This window comes from Halichoerus grypus, chromosome 4 (genome assembly GCF_964656455.1).
Source record: "Halichoerus grypus chromosome 4, mHalGry1.hap1.1, whole genome shotgun sequence".
Taxonomy (NCBI): Eukaryota; Metazoa; Chordata; class Mammalia; order Carnivora; family Phocidae; genus Halichoerus; species Halichoerus grypus.
In genome coordinates this window covers 92202438-92215878 of record NC_135715.1, presented here as the reverse complement: position 1 = coordinate 92215878, position 13441 = coordinate 92202438, and the positions used below count along the sequence as shown (strand labels likewise).

General features: G+C 40.3%; 1 protein-coding gene across 1 annotated transcript in view; it reads right to left on the bottom strand.

Moving 5' to 3' along the window:
- Positions 1 to 13441, bottom strand: part of CLASP1 (cytoplasmic linker associated protein 1) — a 262760-nt gene that overhangs the window by 84245 nt on the left and 165074 nt on the right. Inside the window, exons 20-22 of the mRNA XM_078070663.1 lie at positions 11280 to 11303; positions 2639 to 2743; positions 322 to 348 (exon numbers count right to left, since the gene is read on the bottom strand). Of these exons, the coding sequence (XP_077926789.1) occupies positions 322 to 348; positions 2639 to 2743; positions 11280 to 11303 (156 nt within the window). The remainder of the gene's footprint in view (positions 1 to 321; positions 349 to 2638; positions 2744 to 11279; positions 11304 to 13441) is intronic.

The following is a 13441-nucleotide window of genomic DNA, read 5'->3' as shown; positions in this document are numbered from 1 at the left end:
AATTAGGACTTTATAATGACAGCTACAGTTTAAAGTGAAATTCATTATAAAAATCACTGGTATGCATCACCATGAAGAATCTGTCTCAGGATTTATTAATCTTATGCCCATAAAACTTTGAGTACCCAAATGAACTATTAAGCTGTGTAAAAGGAGAAAAGAAATCCATTCCAAACTCTAGAATTTGAACATACAGAAAAAATGCAGAAAAGATTAACTAAGCTCATAATAAACAGAGAAATTAATATTGTGCAAGGAACATGGGACATGGGGTGAAGAACGCAAAAAAAAAAAAAAAAGGCAAGAAGAGAAACGGCTTACCACCAGCAGGATTAGCAGATCTGGATCCTTGATTATGAAAGCAGACCAAAGGACAGGCAAAAAGTGGATTAAAAGACAATAGCACAATACAGAAGGTCAGCATGCAACACAACACAAATGTCTTTGTTCACAAACACATTAGCAAAATAGTTTTTTCTTCTAGGTCTTTTTCCTCTTAGTCTACTTTTGTACTTATGTTTATTTTATTCACATCATACTCTATCGGCATTTATTTCAGGTCTGTTCATGAAACACTTAGGAACCTACAGTGTGCCAGGTCTGGTGCCAGGCGGAGGAGATGCAGAAAAGACAAGCGTCTTGGCCTCCGGGGGGGCACATCTCTCTAGTTCTGAGCAAGCGGAGAGAAGTGACTGCATCCTACTCATTTATGTATCCCTACCACCTTAACTGGTGCTTACCACATAGCAAGTGCTCAATAAACATCATGAATTCAAAGAAACTGCTACTAATTAGTTTCACCTGAACATCCTATGCCAAATCCTCAAATATTTAAATATCAATCTTCACATATTTAAATCCTCAAATATTTAAAATATGCTGTTAAGGGCCCTAAATCTAATTAATCTAATGTTAATGAAATCTACTTACTATTATACCAGGACTATGAATGCTAGTATATCTACATTTATAAAACATGTAAATATGCTCATATTTACTTCCTATTAAAATAATTTTTTTAAGTAATTTATATGCCTAAGTTCAAGGTCCAGTCTTGATTACTGGCTGGTGTTGTCTCCCTTCCTGTGAGTGGAATTTAGTGAATCAAGTAAAACTGAAGACTTTTAAAGTGGAGCCCCAAGCTAGGGTGCAGTATTTCTACAAGACTGAAGAATTAAAGCCCTATCCTTGCCCTCACCCCCACTACAGAAGCAAAGTAGTCTCCACCATCTCCTAAGCAGTGAGCCAGGCTAGGGGCAGGAACCCCTGCAGAGGCCAATGCCAATAAACAGCAGACATAAAGAAACGTACAGTACCGTTCAACCCTCCCTCTCCAAGAAAGGAAATAACACTGCACAGCTAAAGAACTAGACATTTTTTTATTAAACTTCATTTTAACATACTAACCCATATTTTGAGTCTTGAACATCTTTGTCAAGAAAAATTTCTCTGCAAGACCTGACTCATATTTATGAGGTCATGTGACCAGAGTACTATATCCATCTGTGACTCCAGGCATCACTAGGGTTCAAAATAACAACCCGAGCCAGGATAGTGTTCCCAAGGTAGAAGCTACTGGGCTACATACAGATGCACAACCTATGTTGTGTTGTATATACCTGTGTGATACACCAGAAGCATGCGTTTCTGCATCAGACGAGCCTGGCAGCAATGTATCACCGATGTTACACTTTCTTTTCAGAAAGGTATTACACTTGTTTAACATGAGGCCTAGAGTTACCAGAGGGACATGGGAGAGTATCTGAATTCCCAAGGAGCTGAGAAAGGCATTCTAAATACTAAGGAGAACCTAAGGTGTGGCCACAGACTCTCTACATGAGCCAGACAGCTCCTGGGGCCACAGAGGCAGACACATACGGGCTGGGGAGTGCTGCACGGAGGGACCGTGTGCAGCTCCCAGGGAAGGGGAGCCTTCCTCCAACACGCTCACCCTGCACCGGAGAACTCGGACACCCAGCTCTATGCACACAGAGGCAGCGGGGGACTCAAAGGCAAGTGTGGCTGGGAAATGAGACACCGGGGTGGTTCCTTAGAGCGATCTACATACACTCCTTCCATCTATGGCTGCTTTCATGGCCGATGCTAACAAGCCAAGTGACTCAACATGTACAGACAAGCAGTAATGGAAGCGAGAGCAGCTGGGCAAAGCGGGAGCCCACATTGGCAGGAAGAGAAGAGCAGGCTGCGAATGTTAGAACACAGGGTTAATGGGGAGAGCTTTTAATGGATTTGCTTATTACCACTGAAAGAGAACTCCACGTTAAAATAATCCCCAGGTACTGCTCTTAAATTGCATCAGAGGGAGTCCTTATCAACAGTAAAATGGGTCACAGCCCAGGTATGTCTCAATTTGAGATGCTTGAGGAAAGGGAGAGAAACCACGTTTTAATGTTTAATGCTTAATAATATAAAATTTAAATCACCTGGCCAGGAGACAAAAGTATCCTGGAATACTCCATGTTGTAAGCTTACCCAACAAACATCAAGACTACTCACGGCAGCTTAGAGCCACACAAATGTGTTTTTCCCCTGAAGTAATGAAAATACTATCAATCTTTCAACTGTATAATGGGCTGTTGAACAAAACTGAGAAAACAGTATAAAATATACTTCTTACGCTGGGACTGTGAAACCACTTTGGCGCGGCTTCGGCCTCGACTGTCAGGTGTGGTGGCGACATTGGTGGCGCTCCCGGAGCTCTGCCGTCTCGTGCGGATCCGACCTGGAAGATGCAGCAAAAACGGTGTTTCCATCGTGTTTTCAGCCAGTGTGACCTACTCAAGAACACCACGCACACCACGAACAAGCGGCACTGACGGGCCACCTGCAGGGGCGCGTGTCTTCCTCCAGTGCGGTCCTGACCCAGTTCCCTGTGTGTACACGCATGCGCATCCCATCTGCATACTCAAGTTCTGCAGATACGTTAGCAACTCCTGAGAGTGAGTCATGAACCTGGAAGGTGCTTCTGTATATTATATTTTCCAATGAGGAGGTGATAGCCACTTGAGGATTTTTTTTCCACAATTTTTTTCACATTAAACTCTCTTACCTACAAATCTGTCAAATTTTCAAAGGCAGAAAATATTAGCTGTCATCTTATGAAAAATACTACAGGAAAAAGAGTAAATGCAAAACAAAGCAAAACAAAACACAACAAAAAAACAAAACCCTTAACTCAGCAATCAACAAAAGCTATAGCACCCTGGAGAATAAATGTGTTTTGATATGTAGCATTAAACTTCGATTTTAAAGCATGTATGCCAACAAGTTTCTAGCTGCAAAAGATGAAGACAGAATCAGCAGTATAGGAGTAGCGAGAGAAACAACGACCTAAAAATAATGGATGTCATAGGCACTTATGAAAAGAATTTGTCACTGTAAGTAAAGCAATCTGTTAACTCCCATTATTAAACCATGAAACCACAAAAACAAAAGTGAACTCAGAAATGCAAAATCATCGATGATCAGACTAGTATGGTTAGAGACTAAACATACTAAAATTCAGGGCTTCTTTGGTTTCAGGTGGGCACAAAGTGCCTCTCCTGCCATAATTCAATCAGAACAGCAATCCGATATGGAAAACACAAACCAACAGAACTTGCATTGGCATCTTACACTGCTCAAGACCACTTCTACCTCATCATTTAAGAAAGATTACAGAAAAGGAATACAGGAAAACAAATCCTAAGGCTTGAAAAAGGTTCAGGAAGGGGAGGTATGGAGCAATAAAAGCACTGCTTTAAGAAAAAAAATTAAAACTAGAAAGAATCAATAATTTTTAATAGCAGTTTAAGCAAAGATTCACAAATTCTAGAATCTGTAGTAAGAGCTATATATATATATATATATACACACACACACACATCGTATTATACTAAGAGCTGTATACGTGTGAACTTGGAATCCTCATAAGAACATATAATTATTCCCATATTACAGATGAGGAAAGAGAGAAACAGGAGGATTCATGAATTTGTCCAAGGCCACACCACTGGTTTAGTTACCTGTGCCTGCCTGGCTGGCTGGCTGGCCTATGAGTGAGGACATTTTACTTTCCTAAGGAAGTCACCAAGCTAAATCAAGGCAGTCACCAAGGCAAAGTGAACATGAAAAACCAACTGAATCTCACTTCCTATTTTAAATTTACTGTAAAACATTTAGGTCACAAAAAAGATATTTTTTTTTTTTTTTTTTTAAAGATTTTATTTATTTATTTGAGAGAGAGAGAATGAGAGACAGAGAGCATGAGAGGGAGGAGGGTCAGAGGGAGAAGCAGACTCCCCGCCGAGCAGGGAGCCCGATGCGGGACTCGATCCCGGGACTCCAGGATCATGACCTGAGCCGAAGGCAGTCGCTTAACCAACTGAGCCACCCAGGCGTCCCCACAAAAAAGATATTTTAAATGAACATCCATACCCATTCAGCTTAAAAAATAAAAATCTTTGCTAGCGTCCCTGTACCCCCTATTTTCTCCCAACATTTGGTAACCTGATCCTAAACCCAGCATTCATCATCCCCTTGCATTTCTTTGAACTTTTAATATAGTTGTATAACCACAAAACAGATGGCATTATTTAATATATTTCAAATGCTTTTAATTATATCACAGGGTATATATTTTTCCAAAACTTAGACTGTTTTGCTCAACATTTTATTTGTGAGGTCACTTATGGAAATGATTTTTCTGTAGGAGGTAAAGGAGAGATCCATTTTATTTTTTCCGTATGACTAACCGACGTCCAAATAAATTTTCCTAACCCCTTTCTTACTGATCTACAAAGCTGTCTTTTGTCATTTTACCAAGTACTTAAATACATACGTAGGCTTGTTTCTCAATTGTCTAGTGTGTCCACGTGTCCACACCAGTGCAACATCAAAATGTTGTGATGAGCTTAAAAAAAAATCTTGCTAATTGGAAATCAGCCCACTTTTTCCTAAGGCCTTTGTTCTCTTCCACATGGATCTAAAGATACAGTTTAAAAGGACCTGTTGAAATCTTAACTGGCATTATGTGGAATGCAGGGTTGATTTGAGGGATGGGGGTGGGTGGTAAGACAGCTTTCTGATATTGATCTTTCCATGTTTTTTCCTTTATTTCACTTTCTTCAATGTCCTGCAACAAAGCTTTATAATTTTTTCTAAAAGTCTTACTCAATTTTTACAGACTTATTCAAAGGTGCCTTATTTTTATGACACACTATATTTTATTAAACTATATTTTCTAACTTCTTGACAAATGTGAATGTAATTAATCTTTATATTTTGATCTTAATTCTGGGAACCTTGCTAAACTTTTGTTAATTCTGCTAACTTGTATGTAGATTATCTGGAGTTAGGTAAATAGAATACCATCTACAAACAAGACTTCAGTTTTTTCCCTTCAAATTCTACCCTTTCATTTCTCTGCCTTTACCCCGCTGTCTCGGACACGTAGTATGCACCTACATGGGCAGGCTTCGTTACTTTGAGCCACGTTAAGAAAAAAAATTCTGGAATTTCACAAAAAGTAGGATATTTCAACAGACTAAGAAAGCTCCTTTTCCTAACTGCTAAGAATTTGCCAAAATGTTTGTTGAATTTTTTGATGCTTTCTCGGCATCTTCTGAGATAAGAGGATTCTTCCTTTAAATGTGCTGAGCTTCATCAGGAAGTTTCTAAGCTATTAAACCTGAGATAAACTCCCATGCTCATAATGTACACACTCACATATAACACCTCAACTGTACCTTCTCTGGTTTAGTGCTAAGGCTACCCCAGCTGCATTAATGAGTGAAGTAGTCCCACTTTCTCTTCTTGGAGTTTATGGAAGACTGGGATTAGCCAATTCCTCATACAATTTGTATTTCTTAATCCTGTTTAGTGAATGTTTAATTCCTATTTCATTAACTTGTACTCTTTATTATTTCTTTCCTACTGTCCTTTGGGTTTATTCTGTTCTTTTTCTAACAAATTGGAAACAACCTCCTAATTGTTTCTCTTCTAATATAAACTTAAAGCTATGAATTTCCCTCTAAGCACTGCTTTTGCTTCATTTCATAAGGACTGATATGTAGTTCAACATAATGTGTTACTTTAAAAAAAATTTTTTTTCTAGATCCCATTTGTTCATGTTTTGCTTTGGAAAAGTTAAGTTGGATCTGTACTTCACACTTTACACCAAGAAAAACAGCAAATGAACCTAAGATTAAAATGTAAAACATGAAACCACAGAAGTTCTAAAAGAAAACATAGGAGAAATCCTTTGTAACTTGTAATGGGAAAGTCCCTTCTAGTTATGACTTAAAATTAAAAGCCATTAGGAGTTCGGTAAGTCTGACTACTTAATTTTTTTGTAAAATCTCAGTATGACAAGAAGAAAACTATGAGCAAGTTAAAGAAAATGAAAAATTGGGAAAAAAATGTTTACAATTCATATCACAAAGGGCTAATTTCCTTAACATACAAAAGGTTTCTAGGAATCAACAAGAAGTCCACCAACAAGCAGTATGCTGGCAAATGTTTAACAATTGGCAGGGGGTTGGGGAAGGTTCCTGCAAATTTGTGTTTTCCAATTTCCCTGGTGTTATTCCCACCATGGCCAATTTCCAGCTACTGACATGAAATCAACCAGATTACAAAATGTCTGAAAATTTAACAACTGGCTGTCATGAAATAGTCAAGACAGCTCCAACACACCACTGCCACAACCCAATAAAGAATGGACAAAAGCTAGGAAAAGACAGTTAACAGACAATAGAAATGGCTCTTGAGTGTATGAAATATTGTTCAGCCTCACTCAATAAGAAAAAAAATTAAAATGACATTAAGAATGCCATTTATCTAACACCTACAAGAGTGGCAAGAATCTAAGACTGTGCTAATAGTCTAGCGTATAGGAAAAGAGGCACTCTCATTGGCATGTTTTAATCTGTGGGAATCCTGAGGAACGAGATTTGAGTGCCTTCCTCTATAGAAGCTCACTGCTCCTGTCCAGCACCCTTCAATTCATCAGGCTGGGGTTTCCCAGGCACCACAGATAATGAGAACTGAAACCACAACTTATGTGAGAAGTGAGCTCAGTTACAAATGAGGAGAGATTGGTTTTTTCCTCTGGCTAGGACAAAGTCAAGAGATACCATGTCAACCTGAAGATAAAGAGGTTTTGTTCCTAGTACACCTTTTCATGGATCTATAGCACCTCGACAATGCTGGCTCAATGCCAACCTTACCTCTCCCCTGAGGGGAGCACAACGGCTTGTTTCTTGTCTGCCACAGGAACTCACATGTGTCACTAAGACCTCAGGGCACCCTTAAAATCAATTTTGGGGAGTTAAAAGGGCCTTTTTGTGTTATACTCAGATACAGATTTCTTCTGTAAGGAGAGAGTCTGTTTGTTTTCCCTATATTAATTTGGTGATATTATTCTAAGTGCCTACATACGCCTTAAAGAGATGATACAAAATACTCCATGGTCTTTAAGAAAAACAAAATCTACTCAATAAATGCAACAAAGAGTAAAAAATATATTTAAGTTCTACATTATGACCTGTTATTAACATTCATATTCATACTGTGTTATGACAGAGACAGAAAGTAGACATGAAAGAAAAAAACGTACATAAAAGAAATAGAAATAAGAGGTATTAGAGAACTATCCAACAGAAAAAAAAAAAAAATTCTGGAGATGGACAAGAAACAAACCCACCCATCCAAAGAAAAGCAGACCCAGAAGAAAACAAAGACCTGGAAGAGAGCAGCCTTTGACTTTCATGGAATGAAGACAGAACATCCATACCGAACAGCTTTTTAAAAGAGCTGCTGAAGAATTTCTTTCAATCACACCACCATTCTTCTAGAAGAGCCCTCAAAATGGGAAATAAAACCTGTGCACCCAATTTAACTTGCAGGCCTGGTTTTCCTACATTCAGTCCAAGGCAAATTAAAAAAAATCACTTATCAGACAGCCTCATGTCACTAAGGTTTCTGTCCTTATGTTTCAAAATTTCAGGCAATTCTCAATTTAGAGATTATAAAGATTAAAAGGTCTTGTAGGTAAATCTCCACTCATCACACTGGAGCCTTTTGGCATACATATCTGCTTTACAAACTCATGGCTTCGGGGCACAATTAAACCAACCTCTACTCATTATGTGGCAATTTTGATAAAATCAAAATTTGGGAAGTTGACCCCTTATAAATTCTGTTACCTACAAGTACCATTCCCCCAAAGGAACAACTTTCCTCGTGTTTTTTAAAGATAAAACTAAAAGAAAGTTAGCACTCTTTTACTCGACATACACATATCTTTTTCACTGTGTAAAAAAGCCAATCATTTAAAATTCAGAGTTCTTAGATAAATATATAGCAATACCAAATGTTTTATGTCCCAATAAAACTGAACTAAAATCTAAGTTCCTTTTCCTAAAGAGCAGAGAAGGCTACATGGTAATTTTTATTCTGTAATCTTAAAAACCACCAATAGGTAAGCACAGCCTTTGATTTAATAACGTATGATCATCTATTCTCTGAAATGATCAGTAAGTTGTCAGCTCCTGTGGGTCATTCAAACCAGTAACCCTTCATTTAAAATTATGTGTTCCGGGAAAAAAAAATATGAATAAGGCATTTCCTAAACCACAGTAGCTAAAAACCCTGAGTATTAGATGGGAGTGCACTCATTTATCACAGCTGCAACATCTCGTCACAGACTTTCCCACAAGCGGCAGAACCAATGACATAAATGCTTCCTTCTGAATCCCCCCAAATTATGCAAAGATAACCTGGAAATAAACTTTTGTCCACAAGATGAGCTTCTGTTGGTTCTTCACAAAAAATATTTTTTTGACTAGTTGCAAATGTGAAAAAGGCTACTTAATGGGTATGATAAAGAAACTCCCAAGGGAGATAAAAGTATTTTCTCCATTCCTACACTAATGAAGTGGCCAGAATTCAAATGCACTGTCTGAATTTTGACTTTAGAGCATCCAACTATAGATTCCCAGTCATATCTTTGTCTCCTACTGATGAAAGCATCTGTCTCTTCTGGTCTCAGGAACTAGACAGGAAAGTACTTCACAGGCTTATTATTATTAACAAATTTTAAAAAGGCCCATAAGGATTCCAAAAATTCAATTTTAGTATATGTGCGGCCGAGGCGAGCACAGGATTCCAAAAATTCAGACAGGAAACTCAGGACAACGTGATATTTACTATTTACTGCAAGTCATGATGTTTCATGCCTTTTCCTAAGAACCGCGTGCGGCTTTTCTGAGCACCGCTAGGTTTCACTGCTTCACAGCCAGGGTATCCTAGATGCGCTGGAGTCTGCGGTCCCCCTGCACCGTGTCCTTTCCCTCTCATGAGCGCTCGAGGCCTAAAGGTCTGATGTCCCGCCCTTGACAGTCTGCACAGCCCTGGGATGCAGAGAACAAGGCTCACCGGCTCCCCTCAACTAAGGCTGTCTTCCATTGGATTCTGAACCCTGTACAACGAAGGGCTCCCATCTCATTATCCCACCTTTCCTACTGGAAGGACCAGAAAGAGATGCCTCATCCTTAGTCTCTGACACAATAACTGAGTAGGCAATCTTCTGACCTTGCTCTGCACCAGTAAGAAGAAAATTGATAAAAAGAAAGGTGAAAAATTCCTAGTGCTGGGAGAACAGCAGGCTGATTTCAAGCCTGTCACACAGGCGTATGAAATAAGAGCATCTAGAAAAAAATACAATCTCCCTTGGAACGTCTTCCCATTCCATCTACATTCCAGAATTCCGTGCTCCACTCCTCTTCCATCTAGGCTGAAGAAATGATGTAGGATCGTTTCTTTGGAAAGGAGAAATGTACAATTACTCATTACGGGCTAAAAAATGCAGAAAGTCACACCCAGCCCCAAGAGTCTGCTACTCTCACGAAGGAGGTCCTCATCATGACATAGGCTTCTTGTCCATTTTTCATTTGGGCAACTTTTCACTTCTCACACTTGTCCACCCCAGAGAACCACCCGTGGGGCTTACTGAAATTCAGATTCCGTTGCTCCTTCCAAACTCAATCAGGATTTTCGGAGGGAAGGACCCAGGACTCTGCTCCTTTAGCAAGCTGCAGGTAATTCTTATGATGAGGTTCAGTTTGAAGAACACGGACCTTGGGATTATGCTTATCTTTTAAAAAAAACTCCATTCCTAATTTTTCCTTTATGAGTCTCTGTGGAACTAGTATATTGATTAAAAGTACTGTGAACTGCACACATAAAGACAGAACCAGTCCACTTTGCAGGCTAGCCTTTTAGAGTAGCTAAGTAATGTATGCAAGTAAACTAGCAGCTCTTAATTGTTCAATCATTAGGCTGAGGGTTGGTGGGTCTAAGCCACTAAAGCAGATGAGGTTCCTCTAAATTTCAATTATTTGAGGCATTATCCTGCTTTCCAGCCAGACTGTGCAAAGGGATGGTCTCGTCTAACATGTGCTAATCAAAGACCTGTACAGACTGAAATGGTTAGGTCTAAAAGTCAAAAGACAATGCAAAATCAGGAGCAACTCCTGGAGAATGGCATAAAAAGAAACCAAAGTGGATCTGGAGGCGTGTTTTCTTTCACCATGCTAGATCCTGTGTGTAGCGCCAAACACCAGCACATGGAAGGCATTTAATACACGGTTGGCGAGCGGAAGAACGAGGGTTGATGAATGAATGGGGTAGGTGTCAGTGATACAAATAAAAATGACATCATATAATTCAGTAGCATCTTTAGGGAAGAGAAAAGTGTTGTTTAAAATTTCTATAAATTACCTGGTAGAAAACTGTTACCAGCCTTTCACCTAAATAAATGACACTGAATTTATTTTCAAAACAGGAAAGGCAAATCCTGAGAGGCCCACAGAAGCACAAAAGTAAAGAGAAAGAAAGAGGAGGGAACGAGAGCTACAAAGGGGGTGCTTCGGGCGTAATAAAATCTGAGACGAGCAGCCCACAGGACGGCAGCACACAACGTCTTGGCAATGCTCCTCCCCGGAGGTGGGCCGGGGGCCGGAAACCACGTACAGCACATGTGAGGGACGAATTCACCAGAACCACGACAGAACACGGAAGGAGAGGAGAACTCAGGTCAAGGGAAGGCAAAGAGCCGGGGAAACAGAATGAAGAAGAAGAGTGGGGGGCGGGGGGGTAACATGCAACGTGTCATGCGGGGACCTCGGTGAGGACGAGTGGGCACCAGGCAACACTCAGTGAGCACAGAGGACGGGTGAAGGCGAGACACACCTCAATCACAGAAACAAACCGCTTACCCTCCGCTTTAGTGGAAGTACCGTCTTTAAGCAAATTAAAAAACAAGGGAAGGGATAACAGGGAACAGTTAGTAACAGTAAAAAAATTAAAAAGCAGAATGTTATTAGCTACTAAAAAAGCAAAAGTACAATTTAAAATAAAATTAAAAAAGAAGTTCAACAGCAAAGCAGATTCTGAAGCGAATAAGTGCGCCTTGTATTAAAATCGGCTTAGTATCAAGTCGCTTTTGGCTTTTGGAAAACAGAACGAAACATGGCAAACCCAGGGTAGTGCCTCGGTTGGTACGGTGTTGATTTTCTCTTTTAGCCAACCTCATCCTCTTCAGAGTTTCTTTTTCTTAGAACCAAGTACCAGGAGCGTAAGGGGGAAAAAACCAAAAACTCAAGTACTGAAGAGTCACCCACAGAGGAGAGGCGAGTCGGAAGCTGAGAGAAGCTAGCTCTAGCAAGGACGCCTACCCCAGCTACACGGTGAGCAGCAGAAGCCGTACAGCGGGGTACCTGCGTCAAGGCCTACGGACTCCGCATCTTCCCTCACGTGTCTGGACTCTAGAAGTTCGGAAAAGGATCGTCAGCTTTAATGCTACACTTCTGCACAGATGCAATGTGCCAACCTAAGTAGTAATCGTAACGATTTCTCAGTAGGATCATGTGAAATTTCCAAGGGTTTTTGCTGTTTTGTGGTTTGGGACATGAGGCAAGTAGGGGCAGATGCTCTCTCGGGAGAGAACGGAATATTCCGGTCCTGTTATCTGAAGAGCTAATGAGGGGCTGAAAATTTACCCTCAGTGCTTTAAGAGGTCAATTCTGTATCATCAGACCAAAAGACCTGAGTGCTTTTACGAGCACCGAGGGAATTCTACATGGTCCCTATTAAAACATCCCAAATATGCACAGAAAAACAAAGACTACTGAGTACTCTAAAAGATGAGTTTTACTCAAATTTTCAAGCAATGAAACAAATACTGATGACAAACACTCAAGGTAGATAAAAGGTATTGAAACACGGGTACATACTTAAAAACTGACCTAAAATGAACAGAGCTACTCCACCCTGGGAGAGAATCATCCTGACTTCCCCCTTCCTCAATGACTACGTACCAACCTAACACCATAAACACTCTGATGTGATGCCACAGCACTAAAATGGTAGAAAGGGAGAGCACTTAGTGGGTTCCTTCCCAATCACCTATGTCTGAGGTAGTTCCCTAGAGAAACAAGACTGACTTAACTGACTTAACGTTCTAGAACACACGCCTCTCACACTGTAATGTTCCTAGCACAATCTGTTTTTTCACCTTACAGGATAACAGGTTACAAAGGACTTTTACATCCTTTTGTTTATCCCCCACATGTGTCTGAGCTGGGTGACTATTACTACAACTAATTAGGTGGAGAAACCAGCTTCAGAGACTGCGTGGCCCGTTCAAGGTCACCAAGCTAATCAGTGACAGCCCAGTAATCTTCTCTTGGTGCTCTCTCACTGGGCTTCCATGCTCAGAACACCTAATTTTAGAACATTAGTTTCAGAAATGACTTCGGAATTGGTTTGTAAACCACATAAGTAATTCAGTCTCAATGTTCCATGAAGCTTAAATTGTATGTATTCAATTTCCAAAATCCAAAATAAAACCAATCCAGCGAAGTCTCCAGATTTTGGCTTGAACGACTTTGCTCTAACAAAAATAAAATGTAATCAATAATCAGCCTTACATATGGTGTTCAGTTGTCTGCTAAAAAACTGACCTACCATTCTGTCAGATATGAATTCTTTTAAAAATAATTTTTTTAATCCTTTGGCTATTGCTAGAGTAAGTACACTTTCCTCCCAAGGTGACACATGGAAGACCAACACTGTTCTGTGGAATATGGTTATGTTGGCTAGTAAATCCACCCCATAGCTCTAGAGATGCCCTTTGTTGTGGCCCCTGCGTCCCGCACCTCTGCCGCCCCAGTCATTCTCAAATTGGGAAACACCTAACCACGACAGTCTTTGGTGATTCCCTCACTAAACCCTCTGACTCTGCCCCCACCGATGTCCCGAGGGGCAAAAAGCCAGCTCTGGCAATAGGGGAGGTGGCATAGGGGCTGGCTGGGCTGCCACGGAAGGGGGGAGAGAAGCTGAAGGGTGTGTTCAGTGTGACATGCCGTGCGAGCACCCA